The sequence below is a fragment of the Salvelinus fontinalis genome, chromosome 42, assembly GCF_029448725.1.
Source record: "Salvelinus fontinalis isolate EN_2023a chromosome 42, ASM2944872v1, whole genome shotgun sequence".
Lineage (NCBI taxonomy): Eukaryota > Metazoa > Chordata > Actinopteri > Salmoniformes > Salmonidae > Salvelinus > Salvelinus fontinalis.
In genome coordinates, this window is record NC_074706.1 from 5,539,308 (window position 1) to 5,562,052 (window position 22,745).

At 42.4% G+C, this 22,745-nt stretch overlaps 1 protein-coding gene across 5 annotated transcripts in view; it reads left to right on the forward strand.

Annotated features, from left to right (window-relative positions):
- The window catches only part of LOC129841403 (serine/threonine-protein kinase DCLK2-like), a 116,035-nt gene that overhangs the window by 51,825 nt on the left and 41,465 nt on the right, over nt 1-22,745 (forward strand). For all 5 annotated transcript variants that reach the window (XM_055909665.1, XM_055909666.1, XM_055909667.1 and 2 more), the window contains exons 7-10: nt 1,423-1,504; nt 2,898-3,003; nt 3,735-3,792; nt 5,850-5,969. In XM_055909665.1, coding sequence (XP_055765640.1) covers nt 1,423-1,504; nt 2,898-3,003; nt 3,735-3,792; nt 5,850-5,969 — 366 coding nt within the window. The remainder of the gene's footprint in view (nt 1-1,422; nt 1,505-2,897; nt 3,004-3,734; nt 3,793-5,849; nt 5,970-22,745) is intronic.

Genomic DNA, 22,745 nt, shown 5'->3' on the forward strand with positions numbered 1-22,745 from the left:
ATGTAATCCACCCAGGTCAAAGGTGTTTCACCTTGAGGTTCCTCCTTTAGAGAGTGTACTAAATAATGCATACATTTTTCTAGTCCAGGTAACAGAAATAAGCCATATGGTCCGTGTACTTCTAGAAGTGTTGAAAGAACTTCTCTTCCATAATAGAAAAGATTACTGAGATGACTTGGCGGATTCTGTCGCATGTGAAAGCCAAGAATGCTTGTAAAAGCAGTCTTATAATAACCCATATAACCTATTCAAACAGCCATCACAGCTGTCTCTTTTGGAAAAAGCCTCTCGTCAAATTATTCATTATTTTCAACATTGGTCATCATTTCGATCCATTAAAGTTAGTGTTTCCTCTTTCTCTGCCTGATAAGTGACAGTAGGGGAGGCCTATCCATTAAGACAGTTCCTAACACCCTGTACTGTTCTGAAGGGCAGAACACTTATTTTACACCAAATGCATAATTAACACAGTGATATACATACCTGCTCACTTTTGTTTTGAGTTTGGGTAGGCACCCAACGTCCACAGAATGGAGAACTGTAAGAGCAATACAGAGAAGACGATTCTACAAAAACACGTTCTTAGCTTTCCATTGAGCTACCTATCTAATAATTGATTTAAAGTCTAATGTCAAACATTTTCTTACCAAACTATAATGAACAAAAATATACATCCAACATGTGACAATTTCAAAGATTTTACTGAGTTACAGTTCATATAAGGAAATCAGTCAATTGAAAAAAATTCAAAAGGCCTGCACAAGTACAGTGAAATGCTTAGCTTGCTAGCCCTTCCCGACAGTGCAGTATTCAATATCAGAATAGTATAACAGAAAAAAACACAAGAAATAAGAGAGGGAAACAAACAAACAGAAGAATGTAAGCCATATACAGGGTAAGTGCCAGTACCAAACTATACAATTTAATTGCGGGGGTGTTTTGTATTAGTTTCCTGTCAGAACTCTGAAGCACTATAAAACACTAAGGGGATCCATGAGCTGGTTATCCTGACACACTCTGTCATGGCATTATATTGGATTTCAAATGCATGCTACTTAAAGCAAAACCATTAGTCAATGTCCCTAGATCCCAGGGCTTAGTTCTGGATCGATGTTATGAAGCGGACCTGTCCTGTTGTATTACTCTGGAGATGTAACTGGCTAATTCGATCGCCCTGCTAGTATTGATGTCAAAACAAAGCATTGGATTGGGAGTCGCGTAACCAACAATTGTGCCCAGCTAGCCTTGACCTCTAATCCATTGTTTGTGCCATATTTGATATTTATAGTTGCCATGGTGATGCATGTGTCCAGGTTTTGACTTGAGTGTTGGCTGAAAGGGGAAGGATGCTGACCTCTGTTCTTTTTTTCTCTCCTTCCCTCCTCTCTTCATCTCTTACTTTCTTTCTGTCCTCCTTTCCAGATTCCGCCACATCACACGTCTGCCACCAATGTGAACGTGTCTTCACACGGTCTGGAGCTGGCCTATAACATGAGTCCTGAGGGTAGGTGTCCCCTTTGACATTTTCTTAATTTCTGTTTTCTCTCCTCCTCCTTGCCTCACCACTCCACTCCTGTTCTCATCCCTCCCTTCCCCTCTCCTCCCCTCCCTTCTTCTATTCTCCCTTCTCCTCTTCTGTTCTTCTCCACTCCTTTCTCCTCCCCTCCCTACTCCTCCCCTCCCTTCTTCTCTTCTCCCTTCTCCTCTTCTGTTCTCCTCCACTCCTTTCTCCTCCACTCCCTACTCTTCTCCTCCCTTCTTCTACTCCTCTCCTCTTTACCCTGTGTCATCCTGTCTCCGTGCCAACTCTCACAGCTCCTGCCTGCACTCACTCACCCCTAAACACGTGGCCCAATGCATCCCCAATCCCCCCTAGGGCCTCAATGCAGGTTCAGGTTGTTATATTAGAATTGCTTACTCAGCGACACGTGCCGCATCACAGCAGCACTCACAACAGAGGGACAGAGAAGTGTGATGCGGAGAACTAGTGAAATAACCTGTGTGCTTCTGCGTGAGACAGCCAGGCGGTATCAACACATCCTTGGGCTGTGTGTCTGCATAATATTACTGGGCGCTCTTTAGGAGAGGCCAGGCATTAGTTCTAGGGTAGGAGCTAGGCTGCCTGGGTTAATGGGCAATTAATGAGTTTATCCTTTGATTAGATTAAAACGCATTGATCCTTTATTTCATCCGCTTTGTCTTAACATAAGTTGTGGAAACTCCAAAGAGATCATATTAATTTCACTGCAATGCAAGTTTTACCAGAGTAAGTACTTGTAGGTATTGTGCGTCATTCTACGCTGAGTGTCCAAAACATTAGGAACACCTGCTCTTTCCATGACAGACTGACCAGGTGAATCCAGGTGAAAGCTATGATCCCTTATTGATGTCACTCGTTAAATCCACCTCAATCAGTGTAGATGAAGGGAAGGGGACAGGTTACAGAAGGATTTTTAAGCCTCGAGACAATTGAGACATGGATTGTGTGTGCCATTCAGAGGGTGAATGGGCAAGACAAAACATGTAAGTGCCTTTGAACGGGGTATGGTAGTAGGTTTGTTTCAAGAACTGCAACGCTGCTGGGTTTTTCACACTCAACAGTTTCCTGTGTGTATCAAGAATGGTCCACCACCCAAAGGACATCCAGCCAACTTGACACAACTGTGGGAAGCATTGGAGTCAACATCGGCCAGCATTCCTGTTGAACTCTTTCGACACCTTGTAGAGTCCTTGCCCTGACTAATTGAGGCTGTTCTGAGGGCAAAAGGTGGGTGAGGCAACTCAAATATTAGGAAGGTGTTCTTAATGTTTTTTTCAGTCTGTATATATGTGGGCCACAGGAAGTAACTGAAAGAGCATTCTGATGTGCCCCGTTGTAACACGTCTCTCCTCATCAGTTAACGGCAACAGCTGTAGCTCTATCACAACCGTCCTGGATAAGTACAAGGTCGGCAAGGTCATAGGAGACGGAAACTTTGCAGTGGTGAAAGACTGTGTAGAACGGTATGTAAATTAAGAATGATATTACATTTCTTCATCTCATTGATGGATTTAAAACCTTATTTTAATTTGAACTGCTCGCCTGACAGGAAGTTTCATAGCATACCAATTGTACTTTCATATTTGTAAGGAATGTTCACTAGGCTGTTGGACTTAAAAAGCCCTATTTATAAATGGCCACGTTGATCAGTAGCTTTCAATGTGACTTAATAAGCGCCATGTCACATGTCATAACTGCTTCTAAGGCTTAATGACAATAGGCATTTATGGAATTTAAGTAAGCATTTACTGTTTGTGTATGTGCGTGTGTCTGGAGTTCAGCACATGAAATCCACTTCATTACCGTTTCCCTTTTGACTCAGCAGTTTGTCTGTAATATACAGAGAGAAGACTCCTTCCTCTAATCAGAAGGGCTAGACGCTCCAATACACTGTCACGCACTGTCTGATGCTTCAGCCTAAGACTGTGTATGGGGATGCAACACTGTTCAGTCTACTGTTGGATAGAACTTAGAATCTTAGTTTATGATGAAACAAAACTGGCTAACCTATTAAAAGGGCCTTTCAAACTTGTTAAAAAATGTTATGGTTTGGCAGATGGTTGCACATGCTTTGGGTTGGTTTGAAGGATTTACAGTAAATACGATATACCATGATTTGGGTTGGTTTGAAGGATTTACAGTAAATACGATATACAATGATTTGAAGGACTAGTGTTGCTGTATGTCTTTATAGGTCTACTGGGAAGGAATATGCACTGAAGATCATTGACAAGGCCAAGTGCAGTGGAAAGGTAAGAGAGAGAGAGAGAGAATATGTTGTTGCCACTGTATTTCTTTGGCTGTGCCACCCAATAGCAGCTGAGCTCAGCAACCCAGGTTGTAACATTGTGAATGAATGAAAGTGTTGCTGACAGTCCCAGCACCATGTATCAACAGAGACTGTTCTCTCAGTGTTGCTGACAGTCCCAGCACCATGTATCAACAGAGACTGTTCTCTCAGTGTTGCTGACAGTCCCAGCACCATGTATCAACAGAGACTGTTCTCTCAGTGTTGCTGACAGTCCCAGCACCATGTATCAACAGAGACTGTTCTCTCAGACAGTGTTGCTGACAGTCCCAGCACCATGTGTCAACAGAGACTGTTCTCTCAGACAGTGTTGCTGACAGTCCCAGCACCATGTATCAACAGAGACTGTTCTCTCAGACAGTGTTGCTGACAGTCCCAGCACCATGTGTCAACAGAGACTGTTCTCTCAGACAGTGTTGCTGACAGTCCCAGTAACATGTATCAACAGAGACCGTTCTCTCAGACAGTGTTGCTGACCGTCCCAGTACCATGTATCAACAGAGACCGTTCTCTCAGACAGTGTTGCTGACCGTCCCAGTACCATGTATCAACAGAGACTGTTCTCTCAGACAGTGTTGCTGACCGTCCCAGTACCATGTATCAACAGAGACTGTTCTCTCAGACAGTGTTGCTGACAATCCCAGCACCATGTATCAACAGAGACTGTTCTCTCAGACAGTGTTGCTGACCGTCCCAGTACCATGTATCAACAGAGACTGTTCTCTGACAGTGTTGCTGACAGTCCCAGCACCATGTATCAACAGAGACTGTTCTCTCAGACAGTGTTGCTGACCGTCCCAGTACCATGTATCAACAGAGACTGTTCTCTCAGACAGTGTTGCTGACAGTCCCAGCACCATGTATCAACAGAGACTCTTCTCTGACAGTGTTGCTGACAGTCCCAGTACCATGTATCAACAGACACTGTTCTCTCAGACAGTGTTGCTGACAGTCCCAGTACCATGTATCAACAGAGACTGTTCTCTCAGACAGTGTTGCTGACAGTCCCAGTACCATGTATCAACAGAGACTGTTCTCTCTGACAGTGTTGCTGACAATCCCAGCACCATGTATCAACAGAGACTGTTCTCTCAGACAGTGTTGCTGACCGTCCTAGTACCATGTATCAACAGAGACTGTTCTCTCAGACAGTGTTGCTGACAATCCCAGCACCATGTATCAACAGAGACTGTTCTCTCAGACAGTGTTGCTGACAGTCCCAGCACCATGTATCAACAGAGACTGTTCTCTCAGACAGTGTTGCTGACCGTCCCAGTACCATGTATCAACAGAGACTGTTCTCTCAGACAGTGTTGCTGACAGTCCCAGTAACATGTATCAACAGAGACTGTTCTCTCAGACAGTGTTGCTGACCGCCCCAGTACCATGTATCAACAGAGACTGTTCTCTGACAGTGTTGCTGACAGTCCCAGTACCATGTATCAATAGAGACTGTTCTCAGACAGTGTTGCTGACAGTCCCAGTAACATGTATCAACAGAGACTGTTCTCTCAGACAGTGTTGCTGACAGTCCCAGCACCATGTATCAACAGAGACTGTTCTCTCAGACAGTGTTGCTGACAGTCCCAGCACCATGTATCAACAGAGACTCTTCTCTCAGACAGTGTTGCTGACAGCCCCAGTACCATGTATCAACAGAGACTGTTCTCTCAGACAAGAGGACACTCTAAATAAATGACTATTGATTGCTCTGGTCTCTTAACTATCTAATGAAGGCTTAGCCTCAGCTCAAGGTGATGTATATCATGTATCTGTCAGAGCAGCTGACAATAAAAAAGACATGAATAAAACATGATAAATCTCTAATCTGATTCCATGAGATTAACAGGATCAAAGATCAACACAATGAACTACTACATGTCTGTCTGCCTGGGGGTTAATAATGCAGGATGGAATACCTAACCACTGTCCACTCTCTGTGTGTGTTCACGTGTGTTCGCGCGCGTGTGTGGGTGTGTGTGTGTGTGTGTGCGCGCGCAGGAGCACCTGATAGAGAATGAGGTGGCAGTGCTGAGGAGAGTCAAACACCCCAACATTATCCAGCTGATAGACGAGGTGGACACACCCACTGAACTCTACCTGGTCATGGAGCTGGTCAAGGTACGTTCAACCACTACTGACCTCTACAGTATCTAGTCAACCTCTACTGACCTCTACAGTATCTAGTCAACCACTACAGTATCTAGTCAACCACTACTGACCACTACAGTATCTAGTCAACCACTACTGACCACTACAGTATCTAGTCAACCACTACTGACCTCTACAGTATCTAGTCAACCTCTACTGACCATTACAGTATCTAGTCAACCACTACAGTATCTAGTCAACCACTACTGACCTCTACAGTATCTAGTCAACCACTACTGACCACTACAGTATCTAGTCAACCACTACTGACCTCTACAGTATCTAGTCAACCACTACTGACCTCTACAGTATCTAGTCAACCACTACTGACCTCTACAGTATCTAGTCAACCACTACTGACTTCTACAGTATCTAGTCAACCACTACTGACTTCTACAGTATCTAGTCAACCACTACTGAACTCTACAGTATCTAGTCAACCACTACTGACCTCTACAGTATCTAGTCAACCACTACAGTATCTAGTCAACCACTACAGTATCTAGTCAACCACTACTGACCACTACAGTATCTAGTCAACCACTACTGACCACTACAATATCTAGTCAACCACTACTGACCTCTACAGTATCTAGTCAACCACTACTGAACTCTACAGTATCTAGTCAACCACTACTGACCACTACAATATATAGTCAACCACTACTGACCTCTACAGTATCTAGTCAACCACTACTGAACTCTACAGTATCTAGTCAACCACTACTGACCACTACAGTATCTAGTCAACCACTACTGACCACTACAGTATCTAGTCAACCACTACTGAACTCTACAGTATCTAGTCAACCACTACTGACCTCTACAGTATCTAGTCAACCACTACTGACCACTACAATATCTAGTCAACCACTACTGACTTCTACAGTATCTAGTCAACCACTACTGAACTCTACAGTATCTAGTCAACCACTACTGACCTCTACAGTATCTAGTCAACCACTACTGACCTCTACAGTATCTAGTCAACCACTACTGACCTCTACAGTATCTAGTCAACCTCTACTGACCTCTACAGTATCTAGTCAACCACTACAGTATCTAGTCAACCACTACTGACCACTACAGTATCTAGTCAACCACTACTGACCACTACAGTATCTAGTCAACCACTACTGACCTCTACAGTATCTAGTCAACCTCTACTGACCATTACAGTATCTAGTCAACCACTACAGTATCTAGTCAACCACTACTGACCTCTACAGTATCTAGTCAACCACTACTGACCTCTACAGTATCTAGTCAATCACTACAGACTTCTACAGTATCTAGTCAACCACTACTGACCACTACAGTATCTAGTCAACCACTACTGACTTCTACAGTATCTAGTCAACCACTACTGACCTCTACAGTATCTAGTAAACCACTACTGACCACTACAGTATCTAGTCAACCACTACTGACTTCTACAGTATCTAGTCAACCACTACTGACCACTACAGTATCTAGTCAACCACTACTGACCACTACAGTATCTAGTCAACCACTACTGACCACTACAGTATCTAGTCAACCACTACTGACTTCTACAGTATCTAGTCAACCACTACTGACCTCTACAGTATCTAGTCAACCACTACTGAACTCTACAGTATCTAGTCAACCACTACTGAACTCTACAGTATCTAGTCAACCACTACTGAACTCTACAGTATCTAGTCAACCACTACTGACCTCTACAGTATCTAGTCAACCACTACTGACGTCTACAGTATCTAGTCAACCACTACTGACTTCTACAGTATCTAGTCAACCACTACTGACCTCTACAGTATCTAGTCAACCACTACTGACCTTTAAAGTATCTAGTCAACCACTACTGACCTCTACAGTATCTAGTCAACCACTACTGACTTCTACAGTATCTAGTCAACCACTACTGACTTCTACAGTATCTAGTCAACCACTACTGACTTCTACAGTATCTAGTCAACCACTACAGTATCTAGTCAACCACTACTGACCTCTACAGTATCTAGTCAACCACTACAGTATCTAGTCAACCACTACTGACCTCTACAGTATCTAGTCAACCACTACTGACCTCTACAGTATCTAGTCAACCACTACTGATCTCTACAGTATCTAGTCAAACTCTACTGACCACTACAGTATCTTGTCAACCACTACAGTATCTAGTCAACCACTACTGACCACTACAGTATCTAGTCAACCACTACTGACCACTACAGTATCTAGTCAACCACTACTGACCTCTACAGTATCTAGTCAACCACTACAGTATCTAGTCAACCACTACTGACCTCTAAAGTATCTAGTCAACCACTACTGACCTCTACAGTATCTAGTCAACCACTACTGACTTCTACAGTATCTAGTCAACCACTACTGACCTCTACAGTATCTAGTCAACCACTACTGAACTCTACAGTATCTAGTCAACCACTACTGACCTCTACAGTATCTAGTCAACCACTACTGACTTCTACAGTATCTAGTCAACCACTACTGACCACTACAGTATCTAGTCAACCACTACTGACTTCTACAGTATCTAGTCAACCACTACTGACTTCTACAGTATCTAGTCAACCACTACTGACCTCTACAGTATCTAGTCAACCACTACTGACTTCTACAGTATCTAGTCAACCACTACTGAACTCTACAGTATCTAGTCAACCACTACTGAACTCTACAGTATCTAGTCAACCACTACTGACCTCTACAGTATCTAGTCAACCACTACTGATCTCTACCGTATCTAGTCAACCACTACAGTATCTAGTCAACCACTACTGACCTCTACAGTATCTAGTCAACCACTACAGTATCTAGTCAACCACTACTGACCTCTACAGTATCTAGTCAACCACTACTGACCTCTACAGTATCTAGTCAACCACTACAGTATCTAGTCAACCACTACTGACTTCTACAGTATCTAGTCAACCACTACTGACCTCTACAGTATCTAGTCAACCACTACAGTATCTAGTCAACCACTACTGACCTCTACAGTATCTAGTCAACCACTACAGTATCTAGTCAACCACTACTGACTTCTACAGTATCTAGTCAACCACTACTGACCACTACAGTATCTAGTCAACCACTACAGTATCTAGTCAACCACTACTGACTTCTACAGTATCTAGTCAACCACTACAGTATCTAGTCAAACACTACAGTATCTAGTCAAACACTACAGTATCTAGTCAACCACTACAGTATCTAGTCAACCACTACTGACCTCTACAGTATCTAGTCAACCACTACAGTATCTAGTCAACCACTACAGTATCTAGTCAACCACTACTGACCTCTACAGTATCTAGTCAACCACTACTGACCACTACAGTATCTAGTCAACCACTACTGACCTCTACAGTATCTAGTCAACCACTACAGTATCTAGTCAACCACTACTGACCTCTACAGTATCTAGTCAACCACTACTGACCACTACAGTATCTAGTCAACCACTACTGACCTCTACAGTATCTAGTCAACCACTACTGACCTCTACAGTATCTAGTCAACCACTACTGACCTCTACGGTATCTAGTCAACCACTACTGACCTCTACGGTATCTAGTCAACCACTACTGACTTCTACAGTATCTAGTCAACCACTACTGACTTCTACAGTATCTAGTCAACCACTACTGAACTCTACAGTATCTAGTCAACCACTACTGACCTCTACAGTATCTAGTCAACCACTACAGTATCTAGTCAACCACTACTGACCTCTACAGTATCTAGTCAACCACTACTGAACTCTACAGTATCTAGTCAACCACTACTGAACTCTACAGTATCTAGTCAACCACTACTGACCTCTACAGTATCTAGTCAACCACTACAGTATCTAGTCAACCACTACTGACCACTACAGTATCTAGTCAACCACTACTGAACTCTACAGTATCTAGTCAACCACTACTGACTTCTACAGTATCTAGTCAACCACTACTGACCTCTACAGTATCTAGTCAACCACTACAGTATCTAGTCAACCACTACTGACCTCTACAGTATCTAGTCAACCACTACAGTATCTAGTCAACCACTACTGACTTCTACAGTATCTAGTCAACCACTACTGACCACTACAGTATCTAGTCAACCACTACAGTATCTAGTCAACCACTACTGACTTCTACAGTATCTAGTCAACCACTACAGTATCTAGTCAAACACTACAGTATCTAGTCAACCACTACAGTATCTAGTCAACCACTACTGACCTCTACAGTATCTAGTCAACCACTACAGTATCTAGTCAACCACTACAGTATCTAGTCAACCACTACTGACCTCTACAGTATCTAGTCAACCACTACTGACCTCTACAGTATCTAGTCAACCACTACTGATCACTACAGTATCTAGTCAACCACTACTGACCTCTACAGTATCTAGTCAACCACTACAGTATCTAGTCAACCACTACTGACCACTACAGTATCTAGTCAACCACTACTGACCACTACAGTATCTAGTCAACCACTACTGACCTCTACAGTATCTAGTCAACCACTACTGACCTCTACAGTATCTAGTCAACCACTACTGACCTCTACAGTATCTAGTCAACCACTACTGACTTCTACAGTATCTAGTCAACCACTACTGACCTCTACAGTATCTAGTCAACCACTACAGTATCTAGTCAACCACTACTGACCTCTACAGTATCTAGTCAACCACTACTGACCTCTACAGTATCTAGTCAACCACTACTGACCACTACAGTATCTAGTCAACCACTACTGACCTCTACAGTATCTAGTCAACCACTACAGTATCTAGTCAACCACTACTGACCTCTACAGTATCTAGTCAACCACTACTGACCTCTACAGTATCTAGTCAACCACTACTGACCACTACAGTATCTAGTCAACCACTACTGACCTCTACAGTATCTAGTCAACCACTACAGTATCTAGTCAACCACTACTGACCTCTATAGTATCTAGTCAACCACTACTGACCACTACAGTATCTAGTCAACCACTACTGACCTCTACAGTATCTAGTCAACCACTACTGACCTCTACAGTATCTAGTCAACCACTACTGACCTCTACGGTATCTAGTCAACCACTACTGACCTCTACGGTATCTAGTCAACCACTACTGACTTCTACAGTATCTAGTCAACCACTACTGACCTCTACAGTATCTAGTCAACCCCTACTGACCTCTACAGTATCTAGTCAACCACTACTGAACTCTACAGTATCTAGTCAACCACTACTGACTTCTACAGTATCTAGTCAACCACTACTGACCTCTACAGTATCTAGTCAACCACTACTGACCTCTACAGTATCTAGTCAACCACTACAGTATCTAGTCAACCACTACTGACCTCTACAGTATCTAGTCAACCACTACTGAACTCTACAGTATCTAGTCAACCACTACTGAACTCTACAGTATCTAGTCAACCACTACTGACCTCTACAGTATCTAGTCAACCACTACAGTATCTAGTCAACCACTACTGACCACTACAGTATCTAGTCAACCACTACTGAACTCTACAGTATCTAGTCAACCACTACTGACTTCTACAGTATCTAGTCAACCACTACAGTATCTAGTCAACCACTACTGACCTCTAAAGTATCTAGTCAACCACTACTGACCTCTACAGTATCTAGTCAACCACTACTGACTTCTACAGTATCTAGTCAACCACTACTGACCTCTACAGTATCTAGTCAACCACTACTGAACTCTACAGTATCTAGTCAACCACTACTGACCTCTACAGTATCTAGTCAACCACTACTGACTTCTACAGTATCTAGTCAACCACTACTGACCACTACAGTATCTAGTCAACCACTACTGACTTCTACAGTATCTAGTCAACCACTACTGACTTCTACAGTATCTAGTCAACCACTACTGACCTCTACAGTATCTAGTCAACCACTACTGACTTCTACAGTATCTAGTCAACCACTACTGAACTCTACAGTATCTAGTCAACCACTACTGAACTCTACAGTATCTAGTCAACCACTACTGACCTCTACAGTATCTAGTCAACCACTACTGATCTCTACCGTATCTAGTCAACCACTACAGTATCTAGTCAACCACTACTGACCTCTACAGTATCTAGTCAACCACTACAGTATCTAGTCAACCACTACTGACCTCTACAGTATCTAGTCAACCACTACTGACCTCTACAGTATCTAGTCAACCACTACAGTATCTAGTCAACCACTACTGACTTCTACAGTATCTAGTCAACCACTACTGACCTCTACAGTATCTAGTCAACCACTACAGTATCTAGTCAACCACTACTGACCTCTACAGTATCTAGTCAACCACTACAGTATCTAGTCAACCACTACTGACTTCTACAGTATCTAGTCAACCACTACTGACCTCTACAGTATCTAGTCAACCACTACTGACCTCTACAGTATCTAGTCAACCACTACTGACCTCTACGGTATCTAGTCAACCACTACTGACCTCTACGGTATCTAGTCAACCACTACTGACTTCTACAGTATCTAGTCAACCACTACTGACCTCTACAGTATCTAGTCAACCCCTACTGACCTCTACAGTATCTAGTCAACCACTACTGAACTCTACAGTATCTAGTCAACCACTACTGACTTCTACAGTATCTAGTCAACCACTACTGACCTCTACAGTATCTAGTCAACCACTACTGACCTCTACAGTATCTAGTCAACCACTACAGTATCTAGTCAACCACTACTGACCTCTACAGTATCTAGTCAACCACTACTGAACTCTACAGTATCTAGTCAACCACTACTGAACTCTACAGTATCTAGTCAACCACTACTGACCTCTACAGTATCTAGTCAACCACTACAGTATCTAGTCAACCACTACTGACCACTACAGTATCTAGTCAACCACTACTGAACTCTACAGTATCTAGTCAACCACTACTGACTTCTACAGTATCTAGTCAACCACTACAGTATCTAGTCAACCACTACTGACCTCTAAAGTATCTAGTCAACCACTACTGACCTCTACAGTATCTAGTCAACCACTACTGACTTCTACAGTATCTAGTCAACCACTACTGACCTCTACAGTATCTAGTCAACCACTACTGAACTCTACAGTATCTAGTCAACCACTACTGACCTCTACAGTATCTAGTCAACCACTACTGACTTCTACAGTATCTAGTCAACCACTACTGACCACTACAGTATCTAGTCAACCACTACTGACTTCTACAGTATCTAGTCAACCACTACTGACTTCTACAGTATCTAGTCAACCACTACTGACCTCTACAGTATCTAGTCAACCACTACTGACTTCTACAGTATCTAGTCAACCACTACTGAACTCTACAGTATCTAGTCAACCACTACTGAACTCTACAGTATCTAGTCAACCACTACTGACCTCTACAGTATCTAGTCAACCACTACTGATCTCTACCGTATCTAGTCAACCACTACAGTATCTAGTCAACCACTACTGACCTCTACAGTATCTAGTCAACCACTACAGTATCTAGTCAACCACTACTGACCTCTACAGTATCTAGTCAACCACTACTGACCTCTACAGTATCTAGTCAACCACTACAGTATCTAGTCAACCACTACTGACTTCTACAGTATCTAGTCAACCACTACTGACCTCTACAGTATCTAGTCAACCACTACAGTATCTAGTCAACCACTACTGACCTCTACAGTATCTAGTCAACCACTACAGTATCTAGTCAACCACTACTGACTTCTACAGTATCTAGTCAACCACTACTGACCACTACAGTATCTAGTCAACCACTACAGTATCTAGTCAACCACTACTGACTTCTACAGTATCTAGTCAACCACTACAGTATCTAGTCAAACACTACAGTATCTAGTCAAACACTACAGTATCTAGTCAACCACTACAGTATCTAGTCAACCACTACTGACCTCTACAGTATCTAGTCAACCACTACAGTATCTAGTCAACCACTACAGTATCTAGTCAACCACTACTGACCTCTACAGTATCTAGTCAACCACTACTGACCACTACAGTATCTAGTCAACCACTACTGACCTCTACAGTATCTAGTCAACCACTACAGTATCTAGTCAACCACTACTGACCTCTACAGTATCTAGTCAACCACTACTGACCACTACAGTATCTAGTCAACCACTACTGACCTCTACAGTATCTAGTCAACCACTACTGACCTCTACAGTATCTAGTCAACCACTACTGACCTCTACGGTATCTAGTCAACCACTACTGACCTCTACAGTATCTAGTCAACCACTACTGACTTCTACAGTATCTAGTCAACCACTACTGACTTCTACAGTATCTAGTCAACCACTACTGAACTCTACAGTATCTAGTCAACCACTACTGACCTCTACAGTATCTAGTCAACCACTACAGTATCTAGTCAACCACTACTGACCTCTACAGTATCTAGTCAACCACTACTGAACTCTACAGTATCTAGTCAACCACTACTGAACTCTACAGTATCTAGTCAACCACTACTGACCTCTACAGTATCTAGTCAACCACTACAGTATCTAGTCAACCACTACTGACCACTACAGTATCTAGTCAACCACTACTGAACTCTACAGTATCTAGTCAACCACTACTGACTTCTACAGTATCTAGTCAACCACTACTGACCTCTACAGTATCTAGTCAACCACTACAGTATCTAGTCAACCACTACTGACCTCTACAGTATCTAGTCAACCACTACAGTATCTAGTCAACCACTACTGACTTCTACAGTATCTAGTCAACCACTACTGACCACTACAGTATCTAGTCAACCACTACAGTATCTAGTCAACCACTACTGACTTCTACAGTATCTAGTCAACCACTACAGTATCTAGTCAAACACTACAGTATCTAGTCAACCACTACAGTATCTAGTCAACCACTACTGACCTCTACAGTATCTAGTCAACCACTACAGTATCTAGTCAACCACTACAGTATCTAGTCAACCACTACTGACCTCTACAGTATCTAGTCAACCACTACTGACCTCTACAGTATCTAGTCAACCACTACTGATCACTACAGTATCTAGTCAACCACTACTGACCTCTACAGTATCTAGTCAACCACTACAGTATCTAGTCAACCACTACTGACCACTACAGTATCTAGTCAACCACTACTGACCACTACAGTATCTAGTCAACCACTACTGACCTCTACAGTATCTAGTCAACCACTACTGACCTCTACAGTATCTAGTCAACCACTACTGACCTCTACAGTATCTAGTCAACCACTACTGACCTCTACAGTATCTAGTCAACCACTACAGTATCTAGTCAACCACTACTGACCTCTACAGTATCTAGTCAACCACTACTGACCTCTACAGTATCTAGTCAACCACTACTGACCACTACAGTATCTAGTCAACCACTACTGACCTCTACAGTATCTAGTCAACCACTACAGTATCTAGTCAACCACTACTGACCTCTACAGTATCTAGTCAACCACTACTGACCTCTACAGTATCTAGTCAACCACTACTGACCACTACAGTATCTAGTCAACCACTACTGACCTCTACAGTATCTAGTCAACCACTACAGTATCTAGTCAACCACTACTGACCTCTATAGTATCTAGTCAACCACTACTGACCACTACAGTATCTAGTCAACCACTACTGACCTCTACAGTATCTAGTCAACCACTACTGACCTCTACAGTATCTAGTCAACCACTACTGACCTCTACGGTATCTAGTCAACCACTACTGACCTCTACGGTATCTAGTCAACCACTACTGACTTCTACAGTATCTAGTCAACCACTACTGACCTCTACAGTATCTAGTCAACCCCTACTGACCTCTACAGTATCTAGTCAACCACTACTGAACTCTACAGTATCTAGTCAACCACTACTGACTTCTACAGTATCTAGTCAACCACTACTGACCTCTACAGTATCTAGTCAACCACTACTGACCTCTACAGTATCTAGTCAACCACTACAGTATCTAGTCAACCACTACTGACCTCTACAGTATCTAGTCAACCACTACTGAACTCTACAGTATCTAGTCAACCACTACTGAACTCTACAGTATCTAGTCAACCACTACTGACCTCTACAGTATCTAGTCAACCACTACAGTATCTAGTCAACCACTACTGACCACTACAGTATCTAGTCAACCACTACTGAACTCTACAGTATCTAGTCAACCACTACTGACTTCTACAGTATCTAGTCAACCACTACTGACCTCTACAGTATCTAGTCAACCACTACTGACTTCTACAGTATCTAGTCAACCACTACTGACCTCTACAGTATCTAGTCAACCACTACAGTATCTAGTCAACCACTACTGACCTCTACAGTATCTAGTCAACCACTACAGTATCTAGTCAACCACTACTGACTTCTACAGTATCTAGTCAACCACTACTGACCACTACAGTATCTAGTCAACCACTACAGTATCTAGTCAACCACTACTGACCTCTACAGTATCTAGTCAACCACTACTGACTTCTACAGTATCTAGTCAACCACTACTGACCTCTACAGTATCTAGTCAACCACTACAGTATCTAGTCAACCACTACTGACCTCTACAGTATCTAGTCAACCACTACAGTATCTAGTCAACCACTACTGACTTCTACAGTATCTAGTCAACCACTACTGACCACTACAGTATCTAGTCAACCACTACAGTATCTAGTCAACCACTACTGACTTCTACAGTATCTAGTCAACCACTACAGTATCTAGTCAACCACTACAGTATCTAGTCAACCACTACAGTATCTAGTCAACCACTACTGACCTCTACAGTATCTTGTCAACCACTACAGTATCTAGTCAACCACTACAGTATCTAGTCAACCACTACTGACCTCTACAGTATCTAGTCAACCACTACTGACGTCTACAGTATCTAGTCAACCACTACTGATCACTACAGTATCTAGTCAACCACTACTGACCTCTACAGTATCTAGTCAACCACTACAGTATCTAGTCAACCACTACTGACCACTACAGTATCTAGTCAACCACTACTGACCACTACAGTATCTAGTCAACCAGTACTGACCTCTACAGTATCTAGTCAACCACTACTGACCTCTACAGTATCTAGTCAACCACTACTGACCTCTACAGTATCTAGTCAACCACTACTGACTTCTACAGTATCTAGTCAACCACTACTGACCTCTACAGTATCTAGTCAACCACTACAGTATCTAGTCAACCACTACTGACCTCTACAGTATCTAGTCAACCACTACTGACCTCTACAGTATCTAGTCAACCACTACTGACCACTACAGTATCTAGTCAACCACTACTGACCTCTACAGTATCTAGTCAACCACTACAGTATCTAGTCAACCACTACTGACCTCTACAGTATCTAGTCAACCACTACTGACCTCTACAGTATCTAGTCAACCACTACTGACCACTACAGTATCTAGTCAACCACTACTGACCTCTACAGTATCTAGTCAACCACTACAGTATCTAGTCAACCACTACTGACCTCTACAGTATCTAGTCAACCACTACTGACCACTACAGTATCTAGTCAACCACTACTGACCACTACAGTATCTAGTCAACCACTACTGACCTCTACAGTATCTAGTCAACCACTACTGACCTCTACAGTATCTAGTCAACCACTACTGACCTCTAAAGTATCTAGTCAACCACTACTGACTTCTACAGTATCTAGTCAACCACTACTGACTTCTACAGTATCTAGTCAACCACTACTGACCTCTAAAGTATCTAGTCAACCACTACTGACCTCTAAAGTATCTAGTCAACCACTACTGACCTCTACAGTATCTAGTCAACCACTACTGACTTCTACAGTATCTAGTCAACCACTACAGTATCTAGTCAACCACTACTGACCTCTACAGTATCTAGTCAACCACTACAGTATCTAGTCAACCACTACTGACCTCTACAGTATCTAGTCAACCACTACTGATCTCTACAGTATCTAGTCAAACTCTACTGACCACTACAGTATCTTGTCAACCACTACAGTATCTAGTCAACCACTACTGACCACTACAGTATCTAGTCAACTACTACTGACCTCTACAGTATCTAGTCAACCACTACTGACCACTACAGTATCTCGTCAACCACTACTGACCTCTACAGTATCTAGTCAACCACTACAGTATCTAGTCAACCACTACTGACCTCTACAGTATCTAGTCAACCACTACTGACCACTACAGTATCTAGTCAACCACTACTGAACTCTACAGTATCTAGTCAACCACTACTGACCTCTACAGTATCTAGTCAACCACTACTGACTTCTACAGTATCTAGTCAACCACTACTGAACTCTACAGTATCTAGTCAACCACTACTGACCTCTACAGTATCTAGTCAACCACTACTGACTTCTACAGTATCTAGTCAACCACTACAAAACTCTACAGTATCTAGTCAACCACTACTGACCTCTACAGTATCTACTCAACCACTACTGACCTCTACAGTATCTAGTCAACCACTACTGACCTCTACAGTATCTAGTCAACCACTACTGACTTCTACAGTATCTAGTCAACCACTACTGAACTCTACAGTATCTAGTCAACCACTACTGACTTCTACAGTATCTAGTCAACCACTACTGACCACTACAGTATCTAGTCAACCACTACTGACTTCTACAGTATCTAGTCAACCACTACTGACTTCTACAGTATCTAGTCAACCACTACTGACCTCTACAGTATCTAGTCAACCACTACTGACTTCTACAGTATCTAGTCAACCACTACTGACTTCTACAGTATCTAGTCAACCACTACTGAACTCTACAGTATCTAGTCAACCACTACTGACCTCTACAGTATCTAGTCAACCACTACTGACCTCTACCGTATCTAGTCAACCACTACAGTATCTAGTCAACCACTACTGACCTCTACAGTATCTAGTCAACCACTACAGTATCTAGTCAACCACTACTGACCTCTACAGTATCTAGTCAACCACTACTGACCTCTACAGTATCTAGTCAACCACTACAGTATCTAGTCAACCACTACTGACTTCTACAGTATCTAGTCAACCACTACTGACCTCTACAGTATCTAGTCAACCACTACAGTATCTAGTCAACCACTACTGACCTCTACAGTATCTAGTCAACCACTACAGTATCTAGTCAACCACTACTGACTTCTACAGTATCTAGTCAACCACTACTGACCACTACAGTATCTAGTCAACCACTACAGTATCTAGTCAACCACTACTGACTTCTACAGTATCTAGTCAACCACTACAGTATCTAGTCAAACACTACAGTATCTAGTCAAACACTACAGTATCTAGTCAACCACTACAGTATCTAGTCAACCACTACTGACCTCTACAGTATCTAGTCAACCACTACAGTATCTAGTCAACCACTACAGTATCTAGTCAACCACTACAGTATCTAGTCAACCACTACTGACCTCTACAGTATCTAGTCAACCACTACTGACCACTACAGTATCTAGTCAACCACTACTGACCTCTACAGTATCTAGTCAACCACTACAGTATCTAGTCAACCACTACTGACCTCTACAGTATCTAGTCAACCACTACTGACCACTACAGTATCTAGTCAACCACTACTGACCTCTACAGTATCTAGTCAACCACTACTGACCTCTACAGTATCTAGTCAACCACTACTGACCTCTACGGTATCTAGTCAACCACTACTGACCTCTACAGTATCTAGTCAACCACTACTGACTTCTACAGTATCTAGTCAACCACTACTGACCTCTACAGTATCTAGTCAACCACTACTGACCTCTACAGTATCTAGTCAACCACTACTGAACTCTACAGTATCTAGTCAACCACTACTGACTTCTACAGTATCTAGTCAACCACTACTGAACTCTACAGTATCTAGTCAACCACTACTGACCTCTACAGTATCTAGTCAACCACTACAGTATCTAGTCAACCACTACTGACCTCTACAGTATCTAGTCAACCACTACTGAACTCTACAGTATCTAGTCAACCACTACTGAACTCTACAGTATCTAGTCAACCACTACTGACCTCTACAGTATCTAGTCAACCACTACAGTATCTAGTCAACCACTACTGACCACTACAGTATCTAGTCAACCACTACTGAACTCTACAGTATCTAGTCAACCACTACTGACTTCTACAGTATCTAGTCAACCACTACTGACCTCTACAGTATCTAGTCAACCACTACTGACTTCTACAGTATCTAGTCAACCACTACTGACCTCTACAGTATCTAGTCAACCACTACAGTATCTAGTCAACCACTACTGACCTCTACAGTATCTAGTCAACCACTACAGTATCTAGTCAACCACTACTGACTTCTACAGTATCTAGTCAACCACTACTGACCACTACAGTATCTAGTCAACCACTACAGTATCTAGTCAAACACTACAGTATCTAGTCAACCACTACAGTATCTAGTCAACCACTACTGACCTCTACAGTATCTAGTCAACCACTACAGTATCTAGTCAACCACTACAGTATCTAGTCAACCACTACTGACCTCTACAGTATCTAGTCAACCACTACTGACCTCTACAGTATCTAGTCAACCACTACTGATCACTACAGTATCTAGTCAACCACTACTGACCTCTACAGTATCTAGTCAACCACTACAGTATCTAGTCAACCACTACTGACCACTACAGTATCTAGTCAACCACTACTGACCACTACAGTATCTAGTCAACCACTACTGACCTCTACAGTATCTAGTCAACCACTACTGACCTCTACAGTATCTAGTCAACCACTACTGATCTCTACAGTATCTAGTCAACCACTACTGACTTCTACAGTATCTAGTCAACCACTACTGACCTCTACAGTATCTAGTCAACCACTACAGTATCTAGTCAACCACTACTGACCTCTACAGTATCTAGTCAACCACTACTGACCTCTACAGTATCTAGTCAACCACTACTGACCACTACAGTATCTAGTCAACCACTACTGACCTCTACAGTATCTAGTCAACCACTACAGTATCTAGTCAACCACTACTGACCTCTACAGTATCTAGTCAACCACTACTGACCTCTACAGTATCTAGTCAACCACTACTGACCACTACAGTATCTAGTCAACCACTACTGACCTCTACAGTATCTAGTCAACCACTACAGTATCTAGTCAACCACTACTGACCTCTACAGTATCTAGTCAACCACTACTGACCACTACAGTATCTAGTCAACCACTACTGACCTCTACAGTATCTAGTCAACCACTACTGACCTCTACAGTATCTAGTCAACCACTACTGACCTCTACGGTATCTAGTCAACCACTACTGACCTCTACGGTATCTAGTCAACCACTACTGACTTCTACAGTATCTAGTCAACCACTACTGACCTCTACAGTATCTAGTCAACCACTACTGACCTCTACAGTATCTAGTCAACCACTACTGAACTCTACAGTATCTAGTCAACCACTACTGACTTCTACAGTATCTAGTCAACCACTACTGACCTCTACAGTATCTAGTCAACCACTACTGACCTCTACAGTATCTAGTCAACCACTACAGTATCTAGTCAACCACTACTGACCTCTACAGTATCTAGTCAACCACTACTGAACTCTACAGTATCTAGTCAACCACTACTGAACTCTACAGTATCTAGTCAACCACTACTGACCTCTACAGTATCTAGTCAACCACTACAGTATCTAGTCAACCACTACTGACCACTACAGTATCTAGTCAACCACTACTGAACTCTACAGTATCTAGTCAACCACTACTGACTTCTACAGTATCTAGTCAACCACTACTGACCTCTACAGTATCTAGTCAACCACTACTGACTTCTACAGTATCTAGTCAACCACTACTGACCTCTACAGTATCTAGTCAACCACTACAGTATCTAGTCAACCACTACTGACCTCTACAGTATCTAGTCAACCACTACAGTATCTAGTCAACCACTACTGACTTCTACAGTATCTAGTCAACCACTACTGACCACTACAGTATCTAGTCAACCACTACAGTATCTAGTCAACCACTACTGACCTCGACAGTATCTAGTCAACCACTACTGACTTCTACAGTATCTAGTCAACCACTACTGACCTCTACAGTATCTAGTCAACCACTACAGTATCTAGTCAACCACTACTGACCTCTACAGTATCTAGTCAACCACTACAGTATCTAGTCAACCACTACTGACTTCTACAGTATCTAGTCAACCACTACTGACCACTACAGTATCTAGTCAACCACTACAGTATCTAGTCAACCACTACTGACTTCTACAGTATCTAGTCAACCACTACAGTATCTAGTCAAACACTACAGTATCTAGTCAACCACTACAGTATCTAGTCAACCACTACTGACCTCTACAGTATCTAGTCAACCACTACAGTATCTAGTCAACCACTACAGTATCTAGTCAACCACTACTGACCTCTACAGTATCTAGTCAACCACTACTGACCTCTACAGTATCTAGTCAACCACTACTGATCACTACAGTATCTAGTCAACCACTACTGACCTCTACAGTATCTAGTCAACCACTACAGTATCTAGTCAACCACTACTGACCACTACAGTATCTAGTCAACCACTACTGACCACTA